At 40.8% G+C, this 14,682-nt stretch overlaps 1 protein-coding gene across 2 annotated transcripts in view; it reads right to left on the bottom strand.

Moving 5' to 3' along the window:
- The window catches only part of STXBP3 (syntaxin binding protein 3), a 56,206-nt gene extending 44,500 nt beyond the window's left edge, over positions 1–11,706 (bottom strand). The window contains exons 1-3 of one of the 2 annotated variants that reach the window (XR_004351626.1): positions 11,557–11,677; positions 873–922; positions 173–254 (exon numbers count right to left, since the gene is read on the bottom strand). Coding sequence is in view for 1 of the 2 variants with exons in the window: in XM_032644261.1 (XP_032500152.1) it covers positions 173–254; positions 873–922; positions 11,557–11,605 (181 nt within the window). In the remaining variant the exon portion in view is untranslated. Of the gene's footprint in view, positions 1–172; positions 255–872; positions 923–11,556 lie in introns of both variants that reach the window. The other variant, XM_032644261.1, reaches the window with a different exon arrangement.
- Between the last annotated feature and the right edge of the window lie 2,976 nt (positions 11,707–14,682).

Genomic DNA, 14,682 nt, shown 5'->3' with positions numbered 1-14,682 from the left:
TTCTGAAGATTCACAAAGAAAAGAATGTCCAGTGTAATTATTATGGCTAGAATTACTAAAAAAATAAAACATAACCCCCTGAGAAACACAATTACTAAAATTTATTAATACTTCAAACTCTCCCAATCATAATAAGAAAAGTTTTTCCATGATGAGTATTTGTAACACTTACCTGTTATACCCTCTGCTAGAAGATCTGTCATTTTGCAACACGATGCCAAAAGCTTAGTGGTAAATTCATCTAGAAGCATTATCTTAAAATGAATATAAATTAAGAAATATTATCAGCATTTGACTGCCAAGAATTCACAAAAGACAGAATTTAATGCATTAAACCTACTCAAACTTATAAACTTTTTATAATATAAAATTAAAATATTAGGAGAGTGGGCAAAATTATCTCAATTCATTTAACTTGCATGACCTAGAAATTTATTTCCTCAATGTACAGACATATGATATTATACATAAGTAAGCAAATAGAAATATTTTCATTTTGAAGCAGAGAACTTGCTCATTTTAAATGTATGTTAACATCAAATTTTCTTAAAATTATAAAATGCCACTTGTAGAATTATAATTGTTCTAGGCACCATTTTAAGCATTTTACATGGATTAATTCATTTAATATTTACAACTACCCTATGAGGTACTTCCATCCCCATTTTATCGATAAGGAAACAGAGGCACAGAGATGTCAAGTAATTTGTTCAAGAAGCCACAGCTAATAGGAGGTAAAGCTAGGATGTGAACACAAGCAGTATGGTTCTAGACCCTATACTTTTATAGAAGTACAATAAGTAAAATATATAGAAGTCTTCAATAAAGGCTTCTAGCTTCATGCAAATTCTATGTGAGTATGCAAATTCTACCTTCCATTCGCCTTCTTTCTTGCAGTCATCAAACACTGTTGCTTTTATCTCTGCAAAGAAAAAGGGAACTATTTAGGAATTTTAATCAACAGTCAGAATAACTACTCAAAAGGTCCAAGATGGCTGGGGAAATATCAACTGGAATTGCTCAGCTACATAAAAAGCACATTCACATGTTAAACTCGAAGTAAAAATCCAGTTCTCTTTAATACATAACCTATATGGTACATTTAAACTGTAATATATTTTTAATCTTTGAGAATAAGAATATTATTAAAAAGGCTAGGGACTTCCCTGGTGGCGCAGTGGTTAAGAATCCACCTGCCAATGGCAGGGGACATGGGTTTGAGCCCTGGTCTGGGAAGATCCCACATGCTGTGGAGCAACAAAGCCCGTGCGCCACAACTACTGAGCCTGCGCTCTAGAGCCCATGAGCCACAACTACTGAAGCCAGTGCACCTAAAGCTCGCGCTCCTTAACAAGAGAAGCCACCACAATGAGAAGCCTGCGCACCACAATGAAGAGTAGCCCCCACTCAACGCAACTAGAGAAAAGCCTGCACGCAGCAGCAAAGACCCAACGCGGCCAAAAATAAATAAATAAAATTTTTTAAAAGGCTAACATATTTAATTATATAAACATATCTGGAAAATATTTCTGAAAGTAATATCTCACTTGGTTTTTCCTATTTACTTAAATCCTAAGTAAACAAGATGAAAACAAGAAACTGGGACTTCCCTGGTGGTCCAGTGGTTAAGACTCTGCACTTCCACTGTTATGGGGCAAGGTTCGATCCCTGGCTGGGGAACTAAGATCCCACATGCCACCATGGCCTGGACAAAACAAAAACAAAAAACCCACAGGAATAGCCCTAACTGGCCCATTGCTAAATTACATCTGACAATCAAAACTAGATAAGTAAGTTTCTTCCTGATTTACTACAATTTTCAAAAATGTGTCACAGCATTAGGATACAAATATTCAGAATTTATTTATAATCAGTAAATATTTATTAATGCGTTCCTTGCAATGATTTTCAAAATTAATGTAAACATATATTTTAAATTACTAAATAAAATACACAGAGGCAATTCACACAAATACCTATTATTCTACTTTGTAAGATAAAAATTTCCCACACTTAATGTTTTATTAATTCTCAGTTAATTTTGGAAACTGTAGTAATGTAAAACATAAAATAAAATTAAATGTAAATTACAGTAACTCTTGTTTTTCATTAATTCTTTTTTTAAAATTTATTTATTTTGTTTACTTTTATTTTTGGCTGTGTTGGGTCTTTGTTGCTGCACGCGGGCTTTCTCTAGTTGCGGCGAGCTGGGGCTACTCTTCGTTGCAGTGCGCGGGCTTCTCATTGCATTGGCTTCTTGTTGTGGAGCACGGGCTCAGTAGTTGTGGTGCGTGGGCTTAGTTGCTCTGCGGCCTGTGGGATCTTCCCGGACCAGGGCTCAAACCTGTGTCCCCTGCACTGGCAGGTGGATTCTTAACAACTGCACCACCAGGGAAGCCCCATTAATTCTTGATAATGAGATACTTATATAATTCATTTAAACTTTTCTATTTCTTAATTTATATTTAAGTTAATGCTTTTGGAAATTTACCAACAAGTTTTTGGCACCATGTTAAAAAATGACATGTCCAAGAAGAGGGTATATTTAATAAGGGTTACTGACACTCATCATAAGAATTGTGATCTGAAAGGTTTTATTGTGATTGAGAAGGTGTGGAAGTGTTAAGATATTAAGAGGCTTATATATGTTTCTGGGAAGATTATGATGTTATATAGATTTATGGCAAAAGCCTGAAGTATTTAACCATAATTTAAGCCTAAAGTAGTGGATTCTGGTATTCTACAGGCAAAGAGGAAGGATTTCCTCAAGTAGCACTGAGGCACTGAAACATTACGGTACTTCCCTTTCTAAGCTTGCTTTATTCCTGTATACATAAAACAAGCTGAAAATCAAAGACATTTTGCTAATTTTTGCCAAATTTATGTCTTTCTCTTAGAAATGAATGCTCATGGAATTTATGATGGAGCAGACTGAACAGCTCCCTAGCCGAACTCATTCCAGTCTTTACCACCTTAGAAACTGCACTGTCATATATGGCAGAAACTAGTCACATGTGGCTACTGAGCACTTGAAATGTGGTTAGCCTGAACTGGGATGTCCTGCAAGTACAAAATACACACCAGATTTCAAAGACTTGGTACAAAAAGAAATTTAAAATATCATTTTGTATGTTATTTACATGCTTCAATGATAACATTTTGGATAGATCAAGTTAAACAAAATATATTTTAAAATTTAATTTCATGTTTTTTACCTGTTTTTTTTGATTTGGCTATCAGAAAACTTTAAGTAACATATGTGGCTTGCCGTTATTTCTAACTAGAATCTGAGGATACCTTAGAATCTGAGGATACCAAGCCAGTCAGTGTTAGCATCTCAAAAATGATAAAGAGATAACTAGTTTTGTGGACAGAGATTAGGGGCATCCATGAAAAGTGATGTGGTTACAGGTAAATTGTGTTTGGAAGAGTCAAAGGAAATCACATCAACTAATATGACAGAACTAAAATGGTATTTCCTCTAATTATTAATGAGAATTATTTAACCTTATAATCCATTTCTCTTGCACCCTAAATATGGATACATCCCAAGAGTCAATTCTCTTACTTTTGCTCTGCTTGCTCTATACTCTTCCTCAGAGACCATACTCATCATCAAAGTATCCTCTAACAGATCTATCCTTTAATTTTTCCCCCAACTTTATTGAGATATAATTAACATATAACATTTTGTAACTTTAAGGTATATAATGTGTTGATCTGATACACATATACTGCAATATAATTACCTCTGTAGTGTTAGTTTACACCTCCATCACCTCACATAATTACCATTTCTTTTTTGGGGTGAGAACGTTTAAGATCTACTCTCTTAGCAACTTGCAATTATATAGTACAGTACTGTTATCTATAATCACAATGCTGTGCATTAGATCCCCAGAACTTACTCATCTTCTAACTGGATGTTTGTACTCTTTGACTAACTTCTCCCTATTTCCCTCAACCCCCAGGAATCCTTCAATTTTCCACAAATCCTCATCTCTCCTTGTGCCTCAAATTAAGATTAAATGCCCTAAAAACTGCTCTAGACTTCTCCATTTCTATGAGTTTTACTGTCATTTTCTTTTTCTTTTTTTTTTTTTGCGGCACGCGGGCTTCTCACTATTGTGTCCTCTCCCGTTGCGGAGCACAGGCTCCGGACGCGCAGGCTCAGCAGCCATGGCTCACGGGCCCAGCCGCTCCGCGGCACGTGGGATCTTCCTGGACCGCGGCACGAACCCGTGTCCCCTGCATCGGCAGGCGGACTCTCAACCACTGCACCACCAGGGAAGCCCTATTGTCATTTTCTTAGTCACAGTCATCAGCTATTTCCTCTTTCCTCCATTTTCTAATCATTAGGCTGTACTGATTGTTCTTTCTGGTGACTGCCGCTGTCACCAGCATTGCCTTGATTCTCATCATCTCTCACTGAACTACTGCAATAATCTCCTGTTTGGATTTCCTGCTTTCCACCTCCAACCCCTTTAACTTTTCCAATCCATTTTTCACACTGTTGTCAGAGTCATCTTCCTGAAGCACAGCCCTGTTATATCAATACGTACCTCAACATTCTCTCAAATGCTCACTGTTACCTACCTAGAATAAAATCTAGACTCTTACTATTCAACATCCTCCATCAACTGGCCTCCACCTAATCTCTAAATTAATCTTCCACCAGTCCAGATGGCCCCCAATTAATGACCTATTAATACCAATTACTCTATCTTTGCTCCTTCTGTTTCTCCTATATATAAAAGGAAATGTATTTAAAACTGTAACACCAAAGAGGATGTGAAAACACTGAAAGGAAAAATAAAAGAACTAACAAGGTAGCGTATAGCATCAGCAATGCCAAGGTGTACTTGTACAACTATCTTTAATCACAGAGAAACTAATAAACCTGATAAATATGCAAGAAAAACTGATTTGTCTGGAAAACAGGAAATGAACAGGTAAGAATCTTTAGAAAGGTAATCCCAGGGGCCTGGGGCAGAGGTAAAAGTAATACTCATTACTAGTTGAATAAAAACAGATTGACCTGCGCTTCCCTGGTAGCGCAGTGGTTAAGAATCCACTTGCCAATGCAGGGGACACATGTTTGAACCCTGGTCCGGGAAGATCCCACATGCCACGGAGCAACTAAGCCAGTGTGCCACAACTACTGAGCCTGCACTCTAGACCCCACGCGAGCCACAACTACTGAAGCCCGCACGCCTAGAACCCATGCTCCACAACAAGAGAAGACACCGCAATAAGAAGCCTGAGCACCGCAAAAAAGAGTAGCCTCCGCTCGCCACAACTAGAGAAAGCCGGCGCACAGCAACGAACACCCAACTCAACCAAAAATAAAAATAAATAAATTAAAAACAAAAAACAGATTGACCCGTTCATGGGAAAGACCACTTAGACCTTTCAAGGTTTATTGTTTTAAAATTTTATGAAACGGGACTTCCCTGGTGGTCCAGTGGTTAAAACTTTGCCTTCCAATGCAGGGGGTGTGGGTTCGATCCCTGGGTGGGGAGCTAAGATCCCACATGCCTCGTGCCAAAAAACCAAAAAACATAAAACAGAAGCAATATTGTAACAAATTCAATAAAGACTTAAAAAAAAATGCTCCACATCAAAAAAATCTTTAAAAAAATGTATGAAATATGAACAATATGAAAACTGAGGACTAGTATAAGACCACCTAAATATATACAAAGGCAAATATTAAAGCAATTATTTCTAGGTAGAAATTTAGTAAATTCTATATTTATTCTTCAAGCAAATACTTTACAATTAAAAGTCTGAAGGGGGACTTCCCTTGTGGTCCAGTGGTTAAGAATCCATGCTCCCAATGCAGGGGGCCTGGGTTCCATCCCTGGTCAGGGAACTAGATTCCACATGCCGCAACTAAAAAAGATCCCGCATGTGGCAACAGAGACCCCGAGTGCCACAACCAAGACCCGGCACAGCCAAATAAATATTTTTTAAAAACCCGACAAGCAGCCTGAAGTATTCCTTTCTTAAACATAAGGGTGGAATGGTAAAAAGCCACTGCTATAAAATTGCTTGATGGCAATGTAAGTCAGAACAGTAGTTACTCTGGGGTAAAGGGTGGAATTTGGCGTTGGAAGAGTTATGGGGTGCTTGGAAACATTCCATACCTCAATCTAGGTGGTAGTTACATGAATAAAAATTTATCCATCTAGGACTTCCCTGGTGGCACAATGGTTAAGAATCTGCCTGCCAATGCAGGGGATACGGGTTCGAGCCCTGGTCCAGGAAGATCCCACATGCCGTGGAGCAACTAAGCCCATGTGCCACAACTACTGAGCCTGTGCTCTAGAGCCTGTGAGCCACATCTACTGAAGCCTGTGCACCTAGAGCCTGTGCTCCACAAGAGAAGCCACCACAATGAGAAGCCCGCGCACCAAAACAAAGAGTAAGTAGCCCCTACTCGCCACAACTAGAGAAACCCCGTGCGCAGCAACGAAGATCCAATGCAGCCAAAACTAAATAAGGACTAATAACTAACTAATAAGGCCCTACTGTATAGCACAGGGAACTCTACTCAATATTCTGTAATGACCTATATGGGAAAAAGGATCTAAAAAAAAAAGAGTGTATATACATATATGTACAACCGATTAACTTTGCTGTACGCCTGAAACTAACACAGTATTGTAAATCAACTATACCCCAATTAAAAAAAATTTTTTTTAATGTATCCATCTGCACATTTAGCATTAGTGCACTTTACACTAGCATTATACTTAATGAAAACTTTAGGAACAAGAAAATGACTTCCTTTCAGCACTGTTCTAGTAAGTCCCCAAAATGCTGATGACTGCTGTTTGAGAAGGAGGAAAAAAAGCCTTTCAGCTTTAGTAGCTCACCACTGCTACAGCATGTCTGAACAATTTAGCTCCAACCTACCTTTCAGTCTTCATCCCCCTATTTCTTGCAACAAATACTCTGTACTCAGACAAAAGGAATTATTCCCTCTTCCATAAACAATCACATACTTTCACATCTTTGGGTCTTGGCTCAGATTTCCCTGTCTGGCAAAATCCTACTACCTTTCACTGTTACCTCCTATTTGGAGTCTCCCCTGATCCACTCGCAGAGAGGAAATAATTCCTTTTTCTTCTCTTCTCCCATGAAACTTCTTCATGCTGCTAATATAGCACTTAGTACCTATGTACCTGTCTCCTCCCACTGAATTGTAAACTCCAGGAGGTCAAGGAGTATGCACCTAGAATAGTGGGCAGCACAGGGTAGTCAATAAATACTGATTTAAAAGAATACATGACTCTGCAAATATCCAAAAAGTAAAAGAAGAGAATTTTTCTCAACAAGATAAACTTAAAGAAGTGACCAGAATGAAAAAAGACATAAAACAAAGATAATTGATTAAAACAAAAAACAAAAAAATATATTTTATACATGCCTATATTGGCATAAATAAGTTCTCAAGGAATTTATAAGAAACCTGAGTGGTTGTCTCTGGCAAAGGAGTCTGGGGTCTGGGTAGGGATGAAGATTAATTTTATTTTACAGTCTTTTCTGTTATCAAACTTTTTTGCCACATCAAGGTATTTAAGAATGATTAGGGCTTCCCTGGTGGCACAGTGGTTGAGAGTCTGCCTGCCGATGCAGGGGCCACGGGTTCGTGCCCCGGTCACGGAAGATCCCACATGCTGCGGAGCGGCTAGGCCCATGAGCCATGGCCGCTGAGCCTGCGTGTGCTCCGCAACAGGAGAGGCCACAACAGTGAGAGGCCCGCGTAATGAAAAAAAAAGAACGATTAAAATTGTTAATTACAAAGATTTCGAAGGAGGAGGAAAAAGTTATGTTAATGTTAACTGTTTAAAAAAAGGAAGTCACAAAATGACAAATAATAAAAAATATATCTGAAGCTATATAAGAACTAGAAGAAAAATGTGAAAAAAACCCAAAAAGCTTATGATTTAATGTGCAAAGAATTGGCTCAGATAAATACATTCTGATTACTTTTATTTGTAATTTTACTCAGTTCATTTTCTCTAACATTTCCTGTAAAATATACAAGGTGAATTACAGACATTAGACTATTGTTTATAGACAAGAAAGAAAATAGGCTATACTGAATAAGGAAAAAAATGTCATAGGTGGCTTCAACTTGCTTTACGGTCGATTTAATTACTATTGTTTTGCTGTGTTTTTCAAATAAAGTTCATCAAATTTTTATTTAAAATCTTTTATCAGTGATATTTTTATTACCATTCCCCCCTATAGCAAAAAGTGGCAAATGAGCAATACCAAGCACTAGAAACTTTTACTGATTTTAAGTATGGGAATTAGTTTTGTAAATAAATGTAGCCCTTTGCATTCAAATATTAAATTTTTAAAAGATGTTTTAATGTGGTCCCTAAAGGCTGATTCCTTCTCATGTTTTAGGCCTCAGCTCAAATGTCACCTACTCAGAGAAACTTTTCCTGATCCACCTACCTACAACAGTCCCTTTCTATATATAGATATCACAGACTGAAATAATGTTTATTCTTTGTTTATATACTTATTTTCTATTATTCCACACTTGAATGCAAGATTCAAGAAGGCTGGGAACCTGTCTGCCTTCTATTGCTGTATTCCCCTAGGAATTCAATAATATTTATTGAATAATGGGGGAAAATTACAAAACTGATCTACTGTTTTCTTCTCCCCACTGTTTACTTTTCACAAGCATTATTATCCATTGCATTCTGCCAGGGCCTGTTTGGAGTTTAAAGCTCTAGAAGAGGGCTTCCCTGGTGGTGCAGTGGTTAAGAATCCTCCTGCCGGGCTCCCCTGGTGGCACAGTGGTTGAGAGTCCGCTTGCCGATGCAGGGCACGCGGGTTCGTGCCCCAGTCCGGGAAGATCCCACATGCCGCGGAGCGGCTGGTGCCGTGAGCCATGGCTGCTGAGCCTGCGCATCCGGAGCCTGTGCTCCGCAACGGGAGAGGCCACAACAGTGAGGGGCCCGCGTACCGCAAAAAAAAAAAAAAAGTCCTCTTGCCAATTCAGGGTACACGGGTTTGAGCCCTCGTCCGAGAAGATCCCACATGTCGCGGAGCAACTAGACCCGAGTGTCACAACTACTGAGCCCACGCACCACAACTACTGAAGCCCGTGCGCCTAGAGCCCGTGTTCCGCAACAAGAGAAGCCACTCCAACAAGAAGCCCTCGCATGGCAACCAAGAGTAGCCCCCGCTCACTGCAACTAGAGAAAGCCCACACACAGCAATGAAGACCCAACGCAGCCAAAATTAAATAGATTAAAAAAAAAACCCACTAATCTATTTTCTACTAATCTCTATAGATTTGCCTAATCTGGACATTTAATATGAATGGAGTCATACAATATGTGGTTCTTTACAACTGGCTTCTTTTCGTTTGGCATGTTTCCAAGGGCACCGTTCGTGCCCTGGTCTGGGAAGATCCCACATGCCCCGGAGCGGCTGGGCCTGTGAGCCATGGCTGCTGAGCCTGCGCGTCCGGAACCTGTGCTCTACAACGGGAGAGGCCACAACAGAGAGGCCCGCGTACCGCAAAAAAAAAAAAAAAAAAAAAATACCGTAGCATGTTTCAGTACTTCCTTCTTTTTTATTGCCCAATAATATCCCATTGTATGGACATAACCACATGTTATTTATCCATTCACCAGTCCATGGACATTTGGGTTGTTTTTGACTTTTTGTCTATTAAGAATTATGCAGCTATGATAATAGGTGTTATCAGCTTTAACATCTGTTAAAGAGATAATAATTCTTATTGTTTTGATATTTGTAAAGAATAGTGCCTGGCACAGAGTTATGTTCAAAAAATATTAGTTCCTTTCTCCCTACTTTACAGGTAAATTGAAGGTTAAGTTATTTATCTTTCTAACCTGACCTAACTATACTACCTTCAACCTAGCAAAACCTTTTCCCAAATATATGATTCTCCCTGAGGAGATTCCTCCATCATTTCTTTCAGACTTTCTCACCTTTTGCTAACAGAACTCAGAGGCTCCCACTTCTCTTTCTCTCTCTACTTTAATTAAACTAAGTGCTGAATGAATATCATCTTATCTTTTAGTTATGTTCCTATTTCCACAAAATTTCGAAGAACTGTTTTTTTTAATCTGTACAACACTTCCTTCCATTCAGTGTCCCCTCTTCTTTATCTCACGCTCCATGTAGGTATCCTGGTGCTACCTCAAGTTAACAGCACAAGATGGAAATTTTGTTACCTGTAAACGCTCCCTCTTGCCTAGTTTCCATGCTATCAATACCGAGGTTACTATCATTAACCTTTTTTTTCTGATAAATGCTGATGTTAAGGACCATCTTGGAAATTATACAACACAATTCATTATCCATTTTCAAATAAATGTATTTAAATGCCACTGTGATTTTAAAACATTACCAAACCTTAAAAGGGACCCATGTAAATTCTGAAAAACAAAATGCTAACCTTATAATTATCCAATTAAAAAAATTTTCATAACTTTTTTCCCCTTCTATTTATACCCTTGTTTTTAGTATGTTAAGCAGTATGCCAGTTACCGATTTGGAGTTTTAATTTTACACAGGAACTCTGTGACTCCCATAATTTTGTTAACTCAGTCACTATTTCTGTTCCTTGCTCAACAAGCTGGAGCCAGAAATACTAATTAGATGTTACCCCCTTCCACTACTAGACCATAATTACTTTGAGCCCAGCAATGCCAAACAATGATGGTTCTTCCTGTTTGGTTCTTGGCGGTTTCATTCCTTCTCTAAGCTGGCAGACCTAGGTGTGGAGTGATATTTATGAAAGTCGTAGATGATACAGCACAATGGCAGAATATCAGTAACCAATACGTATTATAATACAGTCCTAGCAGAAGGGAGTGGCTCCGAGAGTGGAAAGGAAGAGGTGAAGGTGCAGATTTGCCCCGAGATTTAATCATTCCAATGGTCCCTTCTCAAGAACTCTTTAGAAAGTGGGTTCTTCTAGAAGGGAAGAAGGGTTTGTTTAACAGTGAGGTTTTCTTTTTGTTTTTTTAAAGGACAAGCATTGTAAAGTACGGTTAGTAAAACTCTGCTGATACTAAGACGAATAAGCAGAGTAAGCAGTCTTGGAAAACTCAAGCGTGGGGAGAAGGGGAGGAGCGGGATAGAGAAACACAGCGCTCAGACTGTCTCGGGTGGAGAGACATCGCCGACTGGTGGGGCCCCGGAGGCAGCGCAAGCGAGGAACCGCGCAGGGGCCGCGGGCGGAAAAGCCGGGCCCAGGGCCGCTCACGCAGGGCGGGGTTTCGGGGCCAGAGCCCGGCCGAGCCAGCCCAGAGGGTGCCGGACGCCTGCGAGAAGGCCGCGTCCTCCCGCACCCCGCCCATCGTTGGTGCTGCCAGAACGAGGGCTGGGAAGGAAAGAAAGAAGAAGTGCTAACATGGACGTGGGAGCCAAAGCAACGAGTGCCCGTGGCGGCTCCCCAAGACACTGCTGGTCTGGGGCAGGAAAGCAGGGCCCGGCGCCGCGGCCTCCTGGCCTTCCCTCTCTCAGCCCCTGTCCCACCGCACTCACTCTGCCACACGATGCTCTTCAGCCCCCGGTCAGTCACCGGAGGCGCCATCTTCCCAAACACCGCTGAGGACCAGCCGCCGCCTCCCACTCGCAACCCACTTCAGCTGTTTGAGGGGGTTCGGCCGGGCCCCGCCCGTCGCTGAGGGGAAGGCCCCGCCCACACCCACGGGCCGCGCCCTCCGGTGACGTCACGGGCGTCCGTAAGGGGATTCCCGCCCATCCCTGGACTGAGGCTGCGCAGTGCGGGTGGAATCTCCGTTGGCAGTTGCGCGCCCTCTAGCGGGAGGCTGTCAACCGAATTTCGACGTCCTGGGACGTCAGAAAGCGAAAGCGTACTGACGGATTGTGAGCTAATACCATCTTAAGAAATCCCGAATTCACGCATACGATTCATGAAAAAGGAAGGGATCCTTCGCTTTACAAAAGAGTTCTTCACTTTGCGAAGTGGTTTGTAATAGACTCTTCACTCAGTCAGCTACCGATTAGAAAATTTAGCCTCCAAAAAGTTTATTTTATTCATTTTTCAAGGACATAATCATTGTATAGAACTGAGGTGCCGTCCACTGTGACCAGAACTCTGCAGGACTTTCAGGAAAATCAAAATAAGAAGACCCACTAATGAAGAATTTAAAATCTAATTAGCTCAATTACTGGCATGCCGAAGGTAGTCAAAAACTGGTTGAAGTAGCGAATGCCTTAATGGTGACAATATACATAAATGAACCAATAAAATAATAATTATTCAACAAACATAAATTCATGTGGGAGGGGCTATCAATGTTTTAGGATTTAAAAGAAGGAAATTATTGCTGATTCACAAAGGAGGTGATTGGAGCTCAGACTTAGAAAGTTTAGGCAGAGATCTATTTCCTGAGATGGTTCTTTTGAGACTTGAAATCAAAGCAATCATAGGGGAATTCCCGGCCGGTCCATTCCCGGACTCCCCACTTTCACTGCTGAGGGAGTGGGTTCAATCCCTGGTTCGGGAACTAAGATGCCGCAAGCTGCGTGATAAAAACAAAAACAAGTAGTCAATCATGAATTAAAAGAGTTTAGTTGCTGAGAACCGCCCCCCCGCAACTGTAACATAACCATCGTATACTGGTGGAAAGTAGACTTTACCACACCCATTTGCAAAGAACCAGTGGTTCAAGTTGGTCACATAGGGAAGCACAAATGGTTAGTCACTACTAGTAATAACAATGGCTAACATTTACTGAGGGCTTACTATATGCCAGGCACCATGCTAAGTGGATTATCTCATTGATCCTCAAAGCAACCCTTACAGACAAGGAACCTAAGGCTTAGTGAAGTTAAGTAACTTGCCAAGGATGCACAGCTAGTGGGCAGTGGGAACAAGAAATCAGGCTTGAGCTACACAGAAAGCAACAAGGCAGTCTGTGGGATAACTGGCAATTTTTGTTTTTTAGCTTTTTAGGAGAGAGAAGGAGAATGAAGAATAAAAACAGCCATAAAATGGGTTCAAGCAAAACCTATGGCATGAATGGTTTTTCCATGCAAGTCTTGTATGGGCCAAGCTGGAGCTCTGGCCTGTTTCAAACATATTTTGAATGCACTTAGGTGGTCAGAATTTTAAACAAATGCACACATTACATTCCTCTCCCTTTTCAATTTTAAATCAGATTCTACTTAGTATACCCGGGTTGAGGCCCCAGGGATAAGAAAAAAACAAGGTACAGACTCACCCTTCTAAAATGGAGCTCTTTGTCCTAGAGGGTCAAACCAAGACAGAAGAGTGATGTGGGTGGAAGTGCCTCCATCCTCTACCCTTGAGGAGAATGACCAGGTGCCATTGGATAACATAGAAAGGCCTTTCTGGGTTGGAAGTTTGACTTGGGTCACATGGGATATAGCTGTGACTCATGCCCCTGAAGGCCAGATTCCAAGGTGGCAGTGTGAAATAGTGGAGCAAATGTGGGTGTTAGCAGCATATAGACATGGATCCACAAACCCTGGCTTTGCCTTTAATTAGTAGTGTGACTTGAAACACTCCAGTGTCATTGCATTTATTTGTTGAATAGAGTATAATATCTCAAACTTCACAATAACCCAACAAGATGATAATCTTTATTGCCATTTTACAGATGTGGAAACAGATTCAGAGAAGTTAAATCACGTAAGACCTCAAGATGGCTCCAAAACCATTGCCCTTTCCATTGTACCACATTGCCTAACCTCACTTGCTCCCCTAGTTTCACATAACCTTCCTGAGCTGTCTCTCTAGTCTCCTTTAGTTGGTTTGCCTAAACAGATTGAACAGGAATTTGAATTCCCTGAACACGACACAGCAGAATGGAAGGTAAAATCCACCAACGCTTGTCAGAGATGAAAAGTCTGCTTTGCATAATTTGTAGAGCTGATAAACCGCTACCATGATCGAGGGCTGAATGTAAAATCTCTTGAGTTAGGGCAGTTCACTCTCTCACCATCCTATTCCCAGGTCTTCTCCTCTAATAATTTATCACTTAATCATGATAACCCAGAGAAATATTTTCCATAAAAATATCATGGATTAGCAGGTCTGATCAATGGCCCCCTGATAATTTGTGTTTCAACTGGTTAGCTGTGAGAACATGGATGAATTCCTTGACCTTTCTGGGTCTCATTTTTGTTATATATAGAAAGGAATAATATTATTATCTAGCTCACAGGGTTTTTATGAGAACGAAATGAGTATGTGAAAAGCACTTAGAAGCATGTAGTATGTGCTACGTCCATGTTTTGATTTTATGTTCACCCAGTGGGGACCACATTGTCTTCTGCAAAATTCTGACCAAAGCAGCCCAGACTTAGATGCCTAGCTAAGTAGACAGGCCATTTCATTTTCTGTGTTCTGGTATTTATAGGGTATGAGTGTACCGGTCCCAGCCCCCTAGTGTCCTAGAACCAGGGATCCTGGCCTTCCATTTGGCCTTTGCCCTCGGCTCTTTGGCTGTTCCAGTCAGCCATGGACACAACTCTTTTCAGAGGGCACACCCTGCCAGCAACCGGGCTCAGCACGCAGTCTCACATGGGCTCTGAACCACAGCCCAGAACGCTGCCTCAGTTCATGGTTGACCTCACAGGGCATGGACCCACTCTGAACCCTCCAGATCTACTCACCAA

The sequence above is a fragment of the Phocoena sinus genome, chromosome 1 (assembly GCF_008692025.1).
Source record: "Phocoena sinus isolate mPhoSin1 chromosome 1, mPhoSin1.pri, whole genome shotgun sequence".
In the NCBI taxonomy this organism is placed as follows: domain Eukaryota; kingdom Metazoa; phylum Chordata; class Mammalia; order Artiodactyla; family Phocoenidae; genus Phocoena; species Phocoena sinus.
This window is presented reverse-complemented; position numbering and strand designations above follow the sequence as displayed.